Source organism: Miscanthus floridulus, chromosome 17 (assembly GCF_019320115.1).
Source record: "Miscanthus floridulus cultivar M001 chromosome 17, ASM1932011v1, whole genome shotgun sequence".
In the NCBI taxonomy this organism is placed as follows: Eukaryota; Viridiplantae; Streptophyta; class Magnoliopsida; order Poales; family Poaceae; genus Miscanthus; species Miscanthus floridulus.
In genome coordinates this window covers 4,755,880-4,774,952 of record NC_089596.1, presented here as the reverse complement: position 1 = coordinate 4,774,952, position 19,073 = coordinate 4,755,880, and the positions used below count along the sequence as shown (strand labels likewise).

Here is a 19,073-nt window from a genome sequence, read left to right as displayed (position 1 = left end):
TTTTATTGCACTGGTTTTGATGGGATTGTAGGTTAGGTTAGGGTTCCTACCAGTGATGGTGAAATTGTTCGCCTTCCTTGCTTCGTAGGCCATTGATGTACTGGCTTCTATTGCGGTGGAGATTGGAGACGCAATGGATTGGAGTGGTTGCCCTGTTTGGTAAGTTAAACTTCAGTGCACTTTGTCCTCACTTTGATTCCAGATTGGGAAGATGCTGTGTAGTAGGATACCGTCTAACAGTTTGATTTGTGTTTCTGTTCGTTATTGTGTCAGGATTGATCCTGGCAACACTTTTAGATTAGTTGTTAAGGTTTCTAAGTATGTTGCTGATGGTGAGTACGGGCAAGTAGAAATTTCACCACAGGAGCATGAACTATGGCTAGATAGGACTATACAGTTTTCTCTGTCTAAATTTCATGATGAAATGCCTAGTAAGATAATCTGGGACCTTCACAGACATTGACTGTTTGGGTGGTTGACAGTGACAGTGAATCTTAATGGAAAGTTAGGAGGGATGAACATTTTGAGCAGCTAATAAAGGATAGATGGAATGATAGGGTACCTGTGCTTGTAGTGGATATAGTCAGCAAACATGCTCAAACTGCCAATGCTAGCTCTGGTGTTAGGTGTGCATCCGGTGTCACTTCTACACAAGGCAGTGCTGCTCCTGGTAATGCACAAGGCAGTGGTGCTCCTGATAATGTAGAAGGCAGTGTTGTTCCTGATAATGTTGAAGGCAGTGGTGACACCTGCATCTCTCCACCTTCGTCTATGCCAGTGGAAGAAGCAGAAGAGGTTGATTGGGCTGAGTTGACCATATTGGTAGAACCTAATGAGGATGGAGAGGCTAAGGAAGTTGCTGATGAGGACAAAGTGTATGAGGCAGTGGGTTTCAAAGTAGCAGATGAAAGAGCAGAGGAAGCAACTAGGGAAGTTGTGCCTATCCCTACCATGACAGCTGAGATGCAGAGTGATATGGCAGATGTAGTTGTACCAGTCGATGATCATGTGGGTGAGGAGCTAATGTTTGATTGGGACATGGATAATCTAGATATGTCTATAGGGGTTTCTTACCCTTCTATGGATAATTTCGGATTAGCTGTGAGACAACATGCAATTGTCAAGGAGTTTGAGCTTTACACTGCACACTCTGATACATCAAGGTTTAGGGGGAAATTGTGCTTCTCTTGGATGTCCTTGGATTATTAGAGCTAGAACCCAACATGATGGGAGTGTTAGGGTATTTTTTATAGATTTGTTTTATTTCATTTAAACTATCTGGATGTTATGTTTGTCTGGTTACTTATGTTTGGCTGTTTTGTGCATGTGTAGGTGCAAATAAATGAAGGGCAATATAATTGTGCCTCTAGAAGTAGAGTGGTTGGCAGGATGGCCTCACAAGCTTGGGTGGCAGAGAGGGCTATTCCACTACTCAAGAAGAAGCCAAGCATGGGTCCAAAGGAAGTGCAGGAGGAGCTACAGACCAAATACAAGATTGAGACCCCTACCAAACTGTAGTGTATGGCAGACAGAGAGCAGCCAATGAGCTTTTTGGTAAGTGGGATGACTCCTTTGATTGGTTGTATAGATTTAAGGCAGAGGTAGAGATGAGATCACCTGGTATCATAGTTGAGATAGCTACTGAAGAAGTTGATGGGAAGATTCATTTCAGTAGATTTTTTGTTGTTTCAAGGCAACCATAGATGGTTTTAGAAATGGATGTAGACCATACATTAGTATAAACTCCACAAACCTTAATGGGTTGTGGAATGGCCACTTGTCCTTAGCCCAAGCATTAGATGGTCATAACTGGGTGTATCCTTTAGCATTTGGATTGTTTGACTTAGAAACCAAGGAAAACTAGATCTGGTTCATGGAGCAGCTTAGCAAAGCAATTGGACCTATGGACAAGTTAGCAGTATGCACTGATGCTTGCAAGGGTCTTGAGGCAGTAGTGGCTCAAGTGTGGCCTCATTGTGAGAAGAGAGAGTGCTTCAGACATTTGATGGAGAATATGAAGAAATATTACAATGGAGATGTCTATGCCAAAAACATGTAGCCTATAGCTAGGGCCTATACTCCTCACAAATTCAAGTATTTCTTTGACAAGGTTGTGGTAGCTAGCCCTAGTGTGCTTACTTGGTTGAAAGAGCACCATAACCTACTCTGGGCCAGGAGCAAATTCAGAAGTGACATCAAATGTGACTACATCAACAATAATTTAGCTGAGTCCTAGAATGCATGGATCAAAGAGCACAAGGATCTGCCTGTGCATTATTTGGCTGATACTATTGGGGAGAAAACAATGGTCATGTTTGCTAAGAGAAGGAAGATCTCCACTGCCTTGACTTGACTAGAGGAACCTTACTTGCTGTCATACACCAGCTCAATGCAGCTTCCAAAGGTCTAGGCCACCTCAAAGTGACCAAGGGGCATCCAGAAGAAGCAAAAGTCACAGAGATATACAAAGATGAGAAGTGAGGAGGCATGTTGTGTATCTTACAAAGCATATTTGCACCTGTAGAGAATGGCAGGTAACTAGAAAGCCATGCCCACATGCACTGGCTGTCATCACCACAATGAGGCAGCCCCAAATGGACCTATATGTGGACAAATACTACTCTATTAAGAAGTTTCAGGCTGCCTACCATGGTATTATCCCAAACATCACTGACAGGAACCAATGTCCTGAGGTTGACAAGGGTTTCAAGTTGTTGCCACCACTGTCCAAGAAGAAAAAACTATCAGGCAGATTGAAGAAGAACAGGTACCTATCTCCAACTAAAAGAATTGGAAAAAGAACTAGGCAGGTAAAATGTACTGGCTGTGGTGAGTATGGCCATAGAACTGGTAGCTGGAGGTGTGCACTAACAGGGACAAAGAAAAGGTAAATACTGAACTGCTATCTTATTTCAACAAATAAGCAACAACTAACCTAACTGTGGTGTTTATTTACAGGAAGAGGACCAAGAAGACAGCACCTAGACCAAGAAGAAAAGAAGGCCAAGAAGGACCAGCCACCAACAGACCAAGGAACACCGAGGACAAGAGCAGCAGTGGCTAGAGAGGCAGCTACAAAGGCAGCAAGAGAGGCTGCAGAAGCAGCAGATAAGGCTGCTGCTGCTGCAGAAGCAGCAGGACAAGCAGAGAGGCATCTCCTGGATGTGCCACCACTAGAGACAACTCCACCATCAAGCCCAAGAACACCTCCATGGTATGATACAACCTTTACAATTCTATGCTTGCCAAAGAATGCAACCCTAAACTCCTAGATGTTTGAACACAGGAACACCTGCCTTGATTTGCAAGTTGTAAACTAGATTGAAGACATGCCTGCTGATGGTGCTCCAAGGAAGATGACACCAAGGAGGAAGCAGCTGGCATCCAAGGTTAGAAAGAGTCCAGGAAAGAAGACTCCAGCAAAGAAGGGGAAGAAAAAGTGAAACTTGTAGTGAACCTTTTGTGTGATCTTTTGTGTAGTGATGCAAGGCCTGAACATTATGTGCTTTATGTGGCCACAAGACAATGTGATGTGTGGCCGTAAGCTTTTGTGTTGGAACTGGCCAAATGACTATGTAATGTGTGGCCTTAAGCTACTGTGATGTAAGTGGCCAAATGTCAATGGATGTGTAGACATCCCAACTATCTGTACCTATTATGGTTTGTATTAAATTATGTGCCACTGCTCTATGAAATGATGTTCATGCGATCTGTTTTTATCATACCTCTGTGAATTATGTGTCAATTCATCATTTTAATTTCAGTCATTCATCAGTTTCATTCATCCATCCAGACAATAAAATTTTGGGGACAACATTTTTCAGTTTCATTCATCCATTACTTCATTACAGCATACATCACTACACACCCAAAGACAACACATACAACACAAGCAATGAACATGTTCATCTTCAACATCAGTTTCTCCAACTTGTGCTCCAATTCCTTCCTCTGCTTGTCACCATCTAGACTCCACACTGAAGCTTCTTCTTCCACCACCTCTACCTAGTTCGATGGCTGAACAATGACGATGCCGAGATCCTTCAACTGCTGGAAGTACTGCTTTTCGAATCGATAGTACTCACACAACTTGGGGAACTAAAAAAAGGACATAAATTACAACCTTAACTGTGCTAATTTAGGAAAATCCAGGAGACGACTCACCCCATTCCTTACACACTTGAAGTACAGACGACCATGATTCTCATTGTCCTTCTTGGTCCGCCCTTCCACCACTCGAGCAAGATGGCAATCCGGGCAAGGGATCAACGGAAAACCGCTGAGCTCATCAATGGGATCGAGACCGACCGAGGCAATGCGGGTGCTCGGGCCACCGTGAAGCCTGCTCCTCGCCCGTCCACCTCTAGACGACTCCGAGTAATGCTCCATCGAGAAAGCAAGGGAGGAAGGAGGGAGAGGAAGGCGGCGGCGGATGGCGGTGGCGGAGGGCTACGGCGAGAGCGGGGAGACGAAGAACGAGCGAATGGGCCGGGCGAGGCAACTGAGTGCGGCCCAACTGGGTTAGCAGCAAAGGGAAGGGGCAGCCGCGGTCATTTGCCACCCCATGCTGCCTCGGATCCCACCTGGACTGATGCGCTGTCGTGCCACAACTGCAAAAGTGGCAATTTTGTATCTTTTCTCTCCGTTGCGTACCAAAGTCGTATTGCCAGTCGTTGCAGTGAGATCTCAGGAGGTGTCGATCCTTATAATGCTAAAAAGTTAAATCTTCCCCCATTTTCTAATCTTGGGTGAGGCTATGAGGGAAAAAGCGGACGAGGTTAAAGAAACTTGGGTGATAAATGATAAATCGACTCTTAAAAAATACTTTCACGAAACATTTGAATCCACTCTTAACTACGGACTAATACAGGTCTTGGGTGATAAATGATAAATCCAAAAGAAAGCATAAGCTACGTGTATCATCTGATCTGCCTGTATGCCGATTTATGATAGAATTTAGTAATCAGTCAATACTACAGGTTTCCTTATACATGTTGGAAAAAAACACTAGCATGACTCAACAGAGGACTAACAATCTAGTCTAGCATAATCGGTTATGAGTTGTTGCCTGCCATTGCCTTCAAAGCATCTTCGGCTGCAACTCTTTGCGGTACAAAATCTGAAAAAAAAATTGCATGAACGGACCGATCAGTTCCTCATGCTTCATAGCATAGCAACAAATGTGGATAAAGAATTTACCCGAAAGGAACTTTAAACCCTTCTGGCTGCAAACAGCTGTTGCTGAAAAATGAGAGCACAAGTTACATGAGACATGTACCAACAATAAAAAATGATAGATGGAAGCCAAAGGCTACAAGAACTATTTAGTACTCCCTCCGTTCTAAATTGTAAGTCAAAACATCTTACAATTTGGAATGGAAGGAGTACTACTTAAACTGCTAGGAAACAGGTTTGATTTTGATGGTGATTCTGAGATGAGTGCAATGGGAGCACAACTACGAATTGGATAAAAGATGTGAATAAATTCATGCATCACAATCCTAGATATACATGATCATGTTTAGGGGTCTTATTTTACCCTGGTAGTGAGCTTTAACAAAATCATAGCTACGCACTAAGGCCCACAAGAACAAACAATAAAATAAGATTTCAGGGACCAGCCGTCTGTCTCTTCCACACAGCAGTTATCTATTATAGTTCTATATTGATTGTTTGCGTTTACTGCAGTACGATGCTTGACTGAAAAAAGAGAGATTCATCTAACTCAAATAGCATGGTTTTACCTGAGAATGGTCTTTTTACAACCACACAACACAAGGTAGAGAAGCCTTGAACGTTTGGACAGTAAGTTCAGAGGCGTATTACACGAAGTCAGTAGTTCGTGCAAACTTTGAAGATCACTGCACTCAGGTCTTAGTAGACAATTTGTGTTTCAACAATCTGATGTTTTATGTGCACTATTTGATTGTTTTGCATATTTCTTCCTCTCTTCTTAAATACAGCCACAGCTTGCGACTTTTGATTGCCTTTTTAAGCGCAGACGATGAAGAATATTAAGTTGGTTCTTTTTAAATAAAATGTAAACATTAAGTTGATAGGAAGCAAGAACCAACTTACAGAGATTATCGTAAATAATGGACTTCTTACGATCCTTCACGGCATTGCAATAAGCGTCCTCTGCAAACTTCCCCAAAAAGAACTCCTGCAATTAGAGGTGCAGCTACAATATCAAATTTCAGAAATCATTGCAAGCACCAAATGTCAGCATGTATTCCAAACGAATGAATTTTACGGGGATGAAAGGTGCAAATTGTAATAGTAGTACAACCATCGTTCCCCCAACCCATCCCCCAGAAAAATGAGTATTAACAAAGAACAGGGGCGGAAAGAAGCTACTCTCCAACAATCTTTTCTCTTGGTGCCATATATCCCTCCATCCCCTGAAGACATTAATACAAAGCACTTAAATTTTTATGCCAATGATTTTGCTGGCAGTGGCAAGGCATCAGCTGGGTTAGCTTGCTAAGTGAGTAGAACATGTTTACTTGCCTCAATCAGCTAGTCAAGCCTATAATTCATAATTCATGTCTAGCTGCCCCTTGTAAATGCAAATCATCAACAAAAATAGAACTCAGAAAAATTCGCCAAATACTAAGCTTCACTCGAGTTTTCTGCCCAATCTATGAGTTTTGAAATAACTTGTGGTCTAAAACGGCAACAGAATCAAACCTAGATGCGGCGTGTTATGTGGACAATCCAGTTAGCTACAGATGGTTCATTACCATGAAGACAAGTAGATACTAGTAATATAATTAATGCTTCTAACAGATAAACAAAAGTCAAAAGTGGCAGACAACAAATCTGGAAACCCCACACTAGGCCACAAACATCCTCTCTGGATATATGTAAGAATTACTATGTTATTAGGCCAATATAATCCTATTAACGAAATCCAGCAACTCAGTAACATAAATCTAATGTCTCAATGCACAAGAATACAATAAACAACAGTACAACACCAATATTTCAGATAAGTCCCTGGCTCCCTGCAAGACAGTAAAGACACACTAGCTTTATGTACAGTATTGGTCAACGCAGTACAGAAACATAAATCGAGCAGGGTGTGATTAGGAGAGCACATGTTCCTGAGATTGCAACTAACAATATGTCAATATCTAAGTTAATTGATCTAACACCTTTCTGATGTTGATTGCATCAATGCAGTAAATCTCAGGAAATCAATCCTAAGCTATTGGCACCAGATAGAATGATATGATGCTTTGCTAGAAAGTAGAAAATGTTTACTTCTCCAGATCAGATAGTGACGCCCACAATTCATATGTAGTTACACCTTTCAAATGTAAACTGACAACGAAATACAAATTCAAACCAATTTCACAGTAAGTTTGAGGGATTAGTAAGTTTGAGGGCAACTTCTTTCGGTGTACCAATTCACGGTGTACAGGGACAGATCCCGCAGGGTGAATTGGGGGTAGCACATGCTCATGTGGTCACAGGCTTACAGCTGACAATATCTTAAGGCAATTCGTCGCACACCTAGTCGGCACTGATGGCATCACCAAAGTAAATCTACGTAACTCAATAGATTCAATCCTAAATCATCACAATCGGATAGAATGATGCAATGCTTTAATCCTCCGATGTCTAATTGCTAGCATAAACCATTGCACTTAGAGTAAAAACGAATAGATGCGGGGGAAGGAATCATACGGAAGCCTTATTGATGAGGAAGACAGCCTCACTGGAAGCGCGGATGGTGGCGTCCTCGACCCGCATCAGCTGCCGCACCCGCGCCATGGGGAAGCTGCACACACCCATGTCTGCCGCAGCCGCCTTCTGGTCCTTCCGCTTCTTCTTCACGGGCGTAGATGCGAGCGCCTCCCCATCGGCAGGCGCTCTCTTGGGGCTCTTGGCTTCCTTTTGGGGCTCATCGTCGCCGCGCTTCCTCTTGGTGGGCGTGGGCTTCTCGCACTTGGCTTGCTTCTTCGTGGGCGAGGTCGCCGCCGCCGCGGGCTTCCGCGCAATGCCGGGTGACTGCTGCTTCTTCTTCGGCGTGGGCTTGTCCGCTTTGCCGGGTGACTGCTGCTTCTTCTTCGGCGTGGCCTTCTCCGCTTTGCCGGGTGACTGATGCTGCTTCTTCGCGGGAGTCGCTGGCTTGCCGGGTGACTGCTGCTTCTTCGCGGGCGTCGCGGCCTTGCCGGTTGACTGCTGCTTCTTCGCGGGAGTCGCGGCTTTGCCTGCTGGCTTCTGCTTCTTCGCGGGCGTCGGGGACTTCCCGGCTGGCTTCTGCTTCTTTGCGGGCGTCGCGGGCTTCCCGGCTGGCTTCTGCTTCTTCCCGGGCGTCGCGGGCTTCTCCGGCTTGCCGGATGGCTTGTGCTTCTTCGCGGGCGTGGCTTCCTTCTGGGGTTTGGGTTCCGGCCCTTCGCCGCCCTTCTTCCTCTTCTTCGCGGACGTGGCCGCGTCGGCGGACGCCTGCTGCTTCTTACGCTTGCCGCCCACTTGGGGCTCCGGCTTGTCGCGCTTCTTCTTCGCGGCCGCCGGCTTCTCCTTGGTCATTTTGCGCGGTTTGGATGCCGACTGCGCCTTGGCGCTGGCGGCTGCGGCCTCCTCCGAAGCCTGCTTTGGCCGGCTCTTGGAGCCGGGGGCGGCGCTGCCGTTGCGCTGGGTGGAGGGAGGGGTGGGCTTCTTCCCGGCCATGTCGCGCCCCCCGCCGCCGCCCAAACCCTCGCCGCGAGCTCAAAAAGCGGTGGTGTGTGGTGGTTCGTTGCAGAGTTCAAAATTTTCTCGGGGCCGCGCGGACGCTTCCAGACTTTTCAGTTCCACAGACAATTTAGCTGGTTCATAAAGTTACTGGTTCTGAGAAAAAAGGCTGATTGGTTCATGTAAATAGTGTCTGTGTGAGGAGTAGCTCAGCCAGCCAACCCCAGCCGAATGCGCTGAATGGAGCAGCCACCGAGACCGAGCCAGGGAGGAAATGTCAAAATGTTCCTTCCTTAAAAGAAAGCTACAGTGTTTCTTTTTCTCTCTTCTTTCTTCTGTTCTCTTCTTCTCCGTCTTCGGCAGGCTTAAAAGGGGGTCGAAGAGACATGCAGGCCCAATGATGAGGACAGGGTAGCGAGCGAAGACGGCGATGACATCGTCGGAGCAGGCGGCGGAGAAGGAGATCGGGGCAGGTTGGGGCGGAGGGCGACAATGGCCATGACAGTGGCGGGAGCAGGGAAAGGAGGAGGTCGTCGCGGACGCGGTTAGGTCTCATGCGCAGCTCTGCACCCGCGCCGCGACAGGGCAACAGAGCTCTAGCGAGACCCTACCGTGCCACAACGGGGCAATAGGTGGTGGTGGCGCGTCGGGCTACAGTAGAAAAGAAATCGGGTGTCCGAAGAGGTAACACCCCCCCAGTGTTCGATACACACATTCTTCTTTTATTTGTTTTAAGGAGAGACTATGGGGTGTTTGGGTCGGCTAACGATTAGTCCTGTTTTTATATACCAATTAGAAGGTTAAATGTAGGGTAATTTTGGGCTACTAAGAGTTAATGAGGGCTAATTAGTGGTTAGAGTCCATTAGTCCTTATTAGCTTAGAATTAGCTCATGTTTAATCCATTTACATAAAATGGGCTAATTTTTAGCCCTGGGATCCAAATAGACCCTATTTAAGGGCATGTTTGATAAATGAGCTAATTACTAGCTAGTTAAAATTAGCTCCTGTGCATCCAGTGAGGAAAGCTAACAGGTGAGCTTACTCTTTAGCCAAGTCTTAAATTAAGGGGTGTTTGGATCCGGTAACTAAAATTTAAGAGGTGTCACGTGAGGGTGTCGTATGGGGTGTTCGGATACTAATAAAAAAATAAATTACATAATCCGTCAGTACTACACGAGACGAATTTATTAAGCCTAATTAATCCGTTATTAGCACATGTTTACTGTAGCACTACATTATCAAATCATGGATTAATTAGGCTTAAAAGATTCATCTCGCAAATTAGTCGCAAGTTGTGCAATTAGTTTTGTAATTAGTCTATATTTAATACTCTATGCATGTGTCTAAACATTCGATGGGACAGCGACTAAAGTTTAGGAGGAGAAATCAAACACCGTTTTAGTTATTAGCCAACTAGCTAGACAACCCTAGCTAATTTAGGCTAAGTTTTAGCTCTAACTAGTAACTAGTCATGGTATCAAACATGCCCTAACACTTGCATAAAAAAACAAAGTTACATTTCCAAGCAATAATTAGCTCACTGCAAGTTGGTCCTGAAGCGCTAAACCAATCATGTGTCTCAGTATGCATAGCTAGTTGTGCAAACTCATGTGTTGCATAATTCTAGCCTATCTTCATATGAATCGCCTTTTGCTTATGTAAAGCATCAGCTACTTCAATCATCTCTTCCACGATGAACCAAAGTTAGGCGCCCTGTTCGTTTGGCTTATAAGTCGTACTTTTTCAACCAACGAATATTATTTTTCTCTCATAACAAATCAGCCAACAGTACTTTCAGCCATGACTTATCAGCCAAGCGAAAGGATTGCAGCATTGTTGGTATCATTCTGTCGCTAGGCTGAGTCCCTCACAGCAAGCTAATCTTCGACCTTCTCCACGTTGTGTGCCTTAAAGACACATCTCCACGATGATAAGGCCTTCCACAGTGTATGGCTAAAGTGATGCCTAGAATGGAGAGAGAATGTTTAGACGTCACTCTATACTACAGCAAGTGATGCCTGTTATAAGTGAATCTTGAAAAACATGAAGTGAATCTTCTACTTGTGCTAATGCCTAATTGATAACATACTGTAAATGAACTGTAGCAAGTGATTCTTTTCTCACAAAAGTACAAAATCATCGGATGGAGAGAAAAGTTACCCATAGCTCTAATGGACCGATGCTTGTTGCTCAATGTAGGATCCACTATTTCTTAGGCATCAATGCTACACTGCGGACAACCTAATTGGACTTGTCCTTCAGAGTTACCACACCTGAGTCCTCCCTCTCTAGACGTTTCAACAAAACTCCATCGACATTAGCCTTAATCCATTTCTGATCTGTTGCCACCCATATCTGCTTCTTCCGAGGGGTCCTTTCCTTCTCTATTGATGTTGGGTAAGAAATTACTCAAGCATCTGTAGTTTGAACACAAGACAAAGTTGTATTCATTTCATGATCGTACTATACATGTCATAGGAGGTATTTATAGGGCCTCAGTCTTCGTATTTTACATAAAATGACAATTTTACCCCTAACTCAAATATTTACATCCCTTTTGTACTTCAAGGGCGAAGTGGTCATTCTTTTATTTAGCCATCATTCTTTCGGGAAACCTTGTCTTCTGACTTAGTTGATTCCTGCTCAGCCTTTCTTTGCCTTCGTTAATCAGCGAAGTCGAATTTTTATTAGCGAAGCCAAACTTCTGTCTTCGCTCTTGGTATTGACTTCTTCTACGTTTTGATTTCTCCATCTTCTAAGCGAAGCCGAATCTTTTTAGAAGTCAAAATGTTGCCTTCGCTCCCTTTTTCCCTGCAAAACAGATATTGTTACGGAATTTTAAGGTTTCAGCTCCAAAGTTTGGGGCTATGTTTTCTGAGGAAGTTAAATTCCCAACAGCAGCCCCTCGCGGACGAAGGCCTACTCCAAAGGTCTAAATTCCGTGAAGTTCGAATTTTAGAACGAAGATAAAAAAACGTCATCCCGAACTCTGGAGTTGGCCATTTATATCTGTTTTGGCCATTTATATCTGTTAGACTCTAGAACAGTTGATTTTTGAACCGCAATGGTCAAATTTGACCGGCAGAATTCGAACCGTTGCGTTTGACCCAAAGCCGCCTATATATACTACATTCTCCCCTCTAGTTTTTGTAAATTTGTCAAAGACGGGGAGGTTCTGTTGAAAATTTCTTTGAAGCGAAGTCAAAAGTTTTAGCGAAGCCAAATTCTCTTCCACAGACCGCTTCTTTATAGGGGTGAAAGTTTGATTGACTAAGGTTAGTTTTTTACTTTGTTTTTTTTTGCTATTATTATTTTTATCTTGCTGAGTTTTTTTTCTTGTTTTCTAGATGTCTGATCTAGAGAAGAATGTTTGTCGGGTTCATAAACTCGGGGTCCCCAATGGACCCGCTTCCCTGCAAAAAAAACTTGGCCCAACAGACGGCGTTGCGACAACGCGCGCCTCCCGGGCCAGCAATGATACATAATAACATGCTAAGGCAATGATCCGGTCCTCGACCAAAAGGCCTGGCCAAGGTGAGGACACAGTCCAACTCCGACCTCCTTTTCCGACCGGGGATACGCCGAACCTCTGCTCATGATTCTTCCCCGACCGACACGGTCGGGGCCAACTGGAAACAACCGACTGGGGACGCCCACTCGGTGAGGGCCTGGGGATTAGGCAAAGCAGATAAGGTAAGACATTCAAGTGAACCGCAATACCAAGGATTGTACCCTGCCATGCCCTACGCACCTTCAGGACAGTGCCACCAGCCCATGCTAGACGGGCACTATGCAACCTTCTAGGCGTGTCAGAGTACAAACAGTATTGTAGGTGCCGACGTCTACCGTACCATGCAAACACGGTAGAGCATGCCACATGCGTCTGACATAAACAATATTGTGGGCGCCAACGACCGTCACGTACCCGACAACGTGGGCAACAAGACTAGGTAGCACACGTATGTATTCTCTCTTTCTCTGACTTGTAAGGCCATTCCCTTCAACTATAAAAGGGGATGCGCTCTCTCCTCTCTAGGGGGACATTCTGACTCTGGGCTCTCTGGCTTTCCTCAAGAAAGAGAACTCGAATAGCTCAATAGTTTTTGAACTCTAAAGCAACATAGAGCATATGCTCCAATACTTAGCGCATGATAGAGTCCCCATCACTCTCAGCCCCTCAGTTCAGAGTATGACCGGGCCTTTAACACCCCCCTTCTTATTCCTACTCATTTGTAACCCTACAACAAACTTCGAGCACCTGGGCTTAGGAATAAAGTCACCGGCCGACTAAAACTTGACGTAGGGCATATTGCCTGAACCAGTATAAATCCTATGTCATTGAGTGCTAGGCCACATCCGATCACAACGTACGGCAAAACTACAAATATTTACTTGTTGGTCACTTTTCACACCAACAATGTTTCTACAATTTCACCAGTCGAATCTGATCATTCTAGATCTAAAGAGGATTTGTCAGATGTCTCCGCATGAGTCAGAATTACTTCGAGATGATACGAAGTCTTTAATTTTTGGAAAAACTTTGATGGATGAGGCTGAATTATAGTGGATGGTTACTAAAAGAATGTTGGAAAAGGCTTCTATTCGTTTGCCTGGGGGTGAGACAACTGCTAAGCCAGAGCCTCATGAATGTGTTGTTTTTTGGGATCAGTTTACTGCTGGTCTTCGCATGCCATGTCAAGATTTTATTGAAGAAATTTTGAAGGCATACAATATTGAGATGCATCATTTGACTCCGAATAAGATAACAAAGATTGCACTCTTTGTTTGGGTAGTGAAATCTCAAAAGGCAAATTTTGATATTGGAGCTTTTTGTAATCTTCATGAGATGCATACTCAGTTTTGAAACAAGACGGTGGATGGCAAAACTATTATCAAATACTTTGGTTGCTGTAGTTTTAAGCCTACTCAAGCTGCCAAGTAGATTTCACTGGCTTCCAAGAATAAGTTGGTTGAAAATTGGTATCGATACTCATTTTACCATTCAGTTCCTCTTATTGAAGAAAGAGATGATACAAGAAAAGTTGTAAAACGATATCCATTAGTCACGAAGATGAGCAGGAATATTTTTTATTGTAAACCTGATTTTCCAAGTTCAAAGAACTCTAGAACTTGCGAAAAGGTTTATAAGTTGGCTGCCAGTATGCAAAGTGCTCGTGATTTTTGTGAAGAATGTATTGTAGCTCAAATTTGGCCTCTAAAAAAGGGCTGGAGTTGTGTTCATTTTCATGAGAAGGTTGTGAAAGGAAAGAATTATTTGTTTCCAGATAATGAAGCTTTTCGTCCAAAGAAGTACTCCAAAGATGAAGATTTTGTCTTTGCTGTTGAAGTTAAAGCTGTTGAAATTCTTGGGATGTTTCTGAAGAAAGAAAAAGATTTGATGGACAAGATTTTGGGAAAGGATTACAAGCGTTTGAATAGGGTTTTTTGATATTGCTCAGATTGGATATGGTGAGAGACCTTCGTCAGCTTATACTCGTAGCACGAAGCCGGGTATAGAGAATGTAACAAAGAAGAAAAGAGCTGGTGGACACCTTGTTAAGAAGACTAGCAAGAAGAAGAAGGTTGCTACTCCTTCTGGTTCTGAGAGGCTTGGTTGAAGTGATGAACATATGGGTTAGGAGACTCTTAGTCAACTGGCTCATGATGAAGAGGTGAGGATGATTAGTTTAGTTTTTAGTTCTAGTGGGTTGACTCCATTGATGTTGACTCCGCTTGGTGATTATTTCCAGAATTTCGAGGGCAATGTTCATTCTAATGTTAATTTGGGTGAAGCTACTTTGTCTTCATCTCAAGTTAATGTTGGCAAAGATACTTTGCCTTCTCCGGTTATTCCTATTCATTCTCTTGCTGTTGCTACTACTACTGCTGCAACTGTGACTATAGAGTCGCAGGAAGAAGGTGAGGTTTCTACTTTGCCTTCGCAAGAGACTACCGAGCCATCTTCTCAAAGGTTTATTGCTGAAACTCCACCGGGGACTACAGGAGATGTTGGTGCTACTCTTCATGTTGCCTCACCTCCCCAAGTTGTGATGCAAGATACTGATTTGGGAGGTGGGCCTATGGAGACTGATGCTCTAAAAGTTAAAGCTCACAAGGGTAAGGGTACTACTACTGTTACCCTTGATTTTCATGATTCTGATGATGATATCTTCGATGAAGAGGTCGAAAATGCCCGTGCTTCTCGTCTTTCTGAGTCCACAGCTGATGTAAATACTGGTGAAAAAGTTGCATATCAACTTGAGAAGGGTGTTTCTATGGGTAAGTTTGTTTTGTTTTCTTTGTGCCTGCTTTTTTACTTTTGACTTTGATTATTGACTTACTAACTTTCGACTTGTCTTTTTTGTGCAGAGGAATTTTTCTCGGACCCTTCGTCTCAAAGATAGACGACTGTGGATGTTGGGAAAATGAAAGAGGTGGCCTAGGAACCTGCTACTCCAGCTGAAGCTTTGGAACTATTCCTGATGGAGTGGACCCAGAGGCATACAAATGTTGTTTGGAGTACTGCCAAGCTCAAGGTGTCAATTTAGACACTTTCAAATTTATTGGGATTGGCTTGGACAAACTTCATATTATGCCAAAGAAGCAAGAATTAAAGTTGTCAAGGTGCATTGATGATGCCTTCGTAGTTCCTAACGCGGAGGCTGAACTTGTTGGTAAATCTTCCCTTAAGTTGGCAGACGCTAGTGTTATCATGATTTACAAGGTTTGTATGTTTTGTCTGACTTCGTGTGTAAATTTGGCTTAACTTCTTATGTTGATTTACAAGTGTTGCTTTGTATGTTTTTGACTTCGTATATATATATGAATGTTTTGATGTTATATTTTGTAGAACGCTCTTGCAAAGGAGTTTGCGTAAATCACTTGAAGAAGATGCGAAGAATACGGCACTTCGCGAGAAAAGTTTGCTTGAAGAGATTAAATCTTTGAAGTCTCAACTTGCTGCTAAAGAGAAAGAGAGAATAGAGATAGTTGAAGCTCTCCATGACATGGAGTCAAAATGTATCTCTATTGGAGCCAAGCTTGAGGCAAAGACGGAAGATTTTGATAATTTGAAAAAAAAAGATCTTGATAAGATTGTGAAGGAGAAGAAAATATCTTGAGAAGAAGTCTGCTGAGAAAGCTCAAAATTTTCATGATAAGTGCCACTGCTTGTGGGAACTTTACAAAAATTGCTATGACAAGTTTGGAGCGAAGCCAGAAGATCCTTGTTGCGAGCTTGGAGAGTTTGATCCATTTTTTGCTTGGTTGTGCCATCAGTATGAGGATTTGCCAACTGTTATTCAGACTAGTGCTGATTTGAGTTGTGTTTATGTAACTCGCACACTTTTCCACTTAATGAAAGAGGCAAAAGATCCCTTGTATGAATAAATGTTGGACAAGGATTATAAGTTTCTTTCTATGGAGCAATTGAGTCAGGTTACTTCTTGGACTCAATTACTTTGCAAGAAATATTTTAATCAATATTGGAACATGGGTGGTAGGGAGAATGCTTTTCTAAAGGTGAATAAAAAGATGGAGAAGGTTGGATTAAGAGTTTTACTCTCCCTATTTTTGTTTTTTTGTGTGTATTTGATTTTCTAGGTTTTTTTATACTAATATTTTGTTTTCTTTTTGCAGCAGCTTGAGAAAAGAAATTGCTGCTGATGAGAAGGTGTAAAGAGAGCAAGAAAAATGCTAAGAGAAAAATGCTAGGGATGATGATGTTGGTGATCACCCATTTTAGTTGTCCTTGTAGTTAGTTTTTTAGTTTTAAGCTAAGGGATGAGGCTGTTGAAAGATGTTTGACATTTGTAAATATTGAACTTAGCAGGATGAAGTTGGTGTTTTGCCATTGTTAATGTGTAAGGATAACTTTATCATTGATCCTTCACAGTGGTTGGAGTATGCAATTAATGAGGCAAACCATATGTTTGATACATTTGTTGAACGTATGCTGACGTAAGCGTTAAGTTATGATGCTTTGTTTTTTTTGGTCATCGTGGTTCTTTTTGCCGATGATATGTGCTATGTCTAGATTTTGAATCTAACAATCTTATTGCTGAGAACAAGAAATCTTGTTTACCGCGAATTGTTGACTTCAGCAAAATTTCTCAGGTTATTTGTTTTAACTCTTTTTCTTTTCGTGTGGAATTTGGATGGAATGGAAAGTAATTTGATACTTTGTATTTTCCCCGGTCATCATGTTTGAGTGCTTCACCAAGCTATGTTTTTGAAGATTTTCTATGATGTAAAGTTCATCATATGTTGGATAGGGTTGTTGAAGACTTGATTAGTGAAGCTGCAACTATTGTAGCTTCGGAAAGTGACTGATTGTAACTTTTGTTGTAAACTTCTCTTATTGATATGTAATAAATTATTCAGTTTTATGATGGAATTGAATTTTGCATACTTTTGTATTGATGTTTGAAATTTTGTGAGCAAAGTCTAGACTTCGCTTAGAAGTCAAATTTCACCTTAGTGAATTTGAAAAAAAACTAAAAAGTAGATACAATATTTATTTAGATAGGTTAGCATTGATTTTTGCTTGTTCGAAAAATGATGCTACCTATTTTAGTTTATTTTGGCCGATATTTGAGTATATTTAAGTATACTCTTCGGCTTTTTAGTTTTTTCTGTACTTTTAAGACTTAGGGGAATTGTTTCTCATTTATATTTGATGAGAATTTACAATAGAGACTGCCTCGTTAAAGAACCACTCACCCTGTGAAGGGCTTCCCTTGAGTGGAAAAAGAGTGCAGCTCATTTACATTTATATTGAAACTTTAGAATGTAAAAACTAGTCTACTTCTATCATAGAACTTGTAAAAAAATTGGAGTCTAAGGGTCGTATCTCCGTAGAGCCTCATTGTTCCAGGTGTGGTCAATTTCTTCTCCATTCATGTTTGCCAAGTGAAATGCTCCAAATTTATTTATTCTTGTGATAAGATATGGCCCTTCCTATTTCTGTTGAAACTTTTCAACTGTGTCTTCATTTCTCTTTCTTTTTACAACGAAGTCGTCTAGGGATAATTGTCTTGGTCTTACTTTCTTGTTGTACCAATTCTTTATTTCTTTCTGGTACTTCTTGAGGTTCTGGATTGCTTTCATTCTTTCTTCTTTGAGCAAATCATTGCTTGTTACTTGCTCTTCTCCAATTATTTGGATGTTTGTTCTTGGGCCTTGAAATTTTATTTCTTTAGGTGTCATTGCTTCTTCTCCGTACAACAACTTGAATGGTGTAAAGTTTGTTGATCTTGATACTGTTGTATTGTGTGCCCAAACAACTTTTGGTAATTCATCAACTTATTTTCCCTTCGGAAGCCCCACTAGGCATTTTGAAATTCCAGTGCATATGATTCCATTTGCTCTTTCAACTGCCCCATTTGACTGTGGGTGTCTGACTGAGGCAAAGCATAGTTGGATTCCCATGTTTTGACAATAATCTCTGAAATCTTGACTGTCAAATTGAGTCCCATTGTCTCATGTAATGTGTCATGGAACTCCAAAATGGCATATGATGTTCTGCCATAAAAAATTTCATTGTGAATGAAGATATATTTGTTACTGGCTTGGCTTCAATCCACTTTGGGAAATATTCCACTACCACAACTGCATATTGGAAATTTCCTTGAGCTGGGGGTAATTTGCCTATTATGTCAATTCCCCATCTTGCAAGTGGCCAAGTTGGTTCTATTGTTTGTAAGTTTGTTGTTGGAGCTCTTATTTTGCTGGTAGACATTTGACAATTATGACAAGATTTAACTATTTCTTTGCTATCACTTTGTGCTGAAGGCCAGTTAAATCCTTGTTGGAATGTTTTCCCTGCTATGGCTCTTGCCCCTAGATGTGTGCCACAAATCCCCTCATGTATTTCTGATAGCAATTCTTTTCCTTCTTCTGCTGATATGCATTTGAGAAGTGGTTCACAAATTCCTTGCCTGTACAATTGATTGTTGATGATTTTGTAATTTCTTGTTATATGTTTCATTCTAACTTCGTTAACTTCATCTTTTGGTTCATAATGTCCACGAAGGTATGCCATGATTGGTGCTCTCCAATCTTCGCTTTGTATTATATGGACTTCTCTTGGGGCTTCTTGCTTTGCCTTGATAGATGCATGAGTTAGTACTTGGAAGAAAACATCTTGAGGCAAACTTGTATTTTGAGTTACAGCTTTTATTATTTCGTCAGCATCTGAGTTATCTGTTCTTGAGATATTTTTTACTGTGAAGCCTTCAAAGTATTTCTCGTGTTCTCTTAAAAATTGCAAGTATTTTGATATTTCTGGATCTCTTGCCTTATAATATTTTTCAATGTGTCCAGCCACAACTTGTGAATCTATTTTGATTATTAGACTTTGTATCCCCATTGCTCTTGCTTTTCGGAGTCC

General features: G+C 42.1%; 1 protein-coding gene, 1 long non-coding RNA gene and 1 pseudogene across 2 annotated transcripts; 2 read left to right on the top strand and 1 right to left on the bottom strand.

The window, feature by feature from the left end:
* Positions 1 to 133: 133 nt before the first annotated feature.
* Positions 134 to 2,229, top strand: LOC136515115 (uncharacterized; annotated as a pseudogene).
* A 220-nt stretch (positions 2,230 to 2,449) lies between these two features.
* On the top strand, positions 2,450 to 3,634 carry LOC136514758 (uncharacterized). Its single transcript, XR_010773851.1, has 3 exons — positions 2,450 to 2,887; positions 2,959 to 3,214; positions 3,287 to 3,634. It is a non-coding gene; the product is annotated as an uncharacterized lncRNA (long non-coding RNA).
* Positions 3,635 to 4,809: 1,175 nt separating this feature from the next.
* LOC136517904 (uncharacterized) lies at positions 4,810 to 8,810 on the bottom strand. The gene is made up of 4 exons (XM_066511559.1): positions 7,693 to 8,810; positions 6,079 to 6,163; positions 5,200 to 5,241; positions 4,810 to 5,119 (listed from the first exon to the last, which is right to left on the bottom strand). The coding sequence occupies exons 1-4, from the start codon at positions 8,677 to 8,679 to the stop codon at positions 5,055 to 5,057; spliced, it is 1,179 nt and encodes a 392-aa protein (XP_066367656.1). The 5' UTR covers positions 8,680 to 8,810; the 3' UTR covers positions 4,810 to 5,054.
* Between the last annotated feature and the right edge of the window lie 10,263 nt (positions 8,811 to 19,073).

Bases quoted from the DNA above. Each gene is read 5' to 3' on its own strand.
- LOC136517904 (XM_066511559.1), bottom strand. From the start codon at position 8,679: ATGGCCGGGAAGAAGCCCACCCCTCCCTCCACCCAGCGCAACGGCAGC. The intron at 5,242-6,078 runs GTAAGTTGGTTC...CTCATTTTTCAG, and splicing joins CATTATTTACGATAATCTCT to CAACAGCTGTTTGCAGCCAG. The intron at 5,120-5,199 runs GTAAATTCTTTA...TTTTTTTTTCAG, and splicing joins GGGTTTAAAGTTCCTTTCGG to ATTTTGTACCGCAAAGAGTT.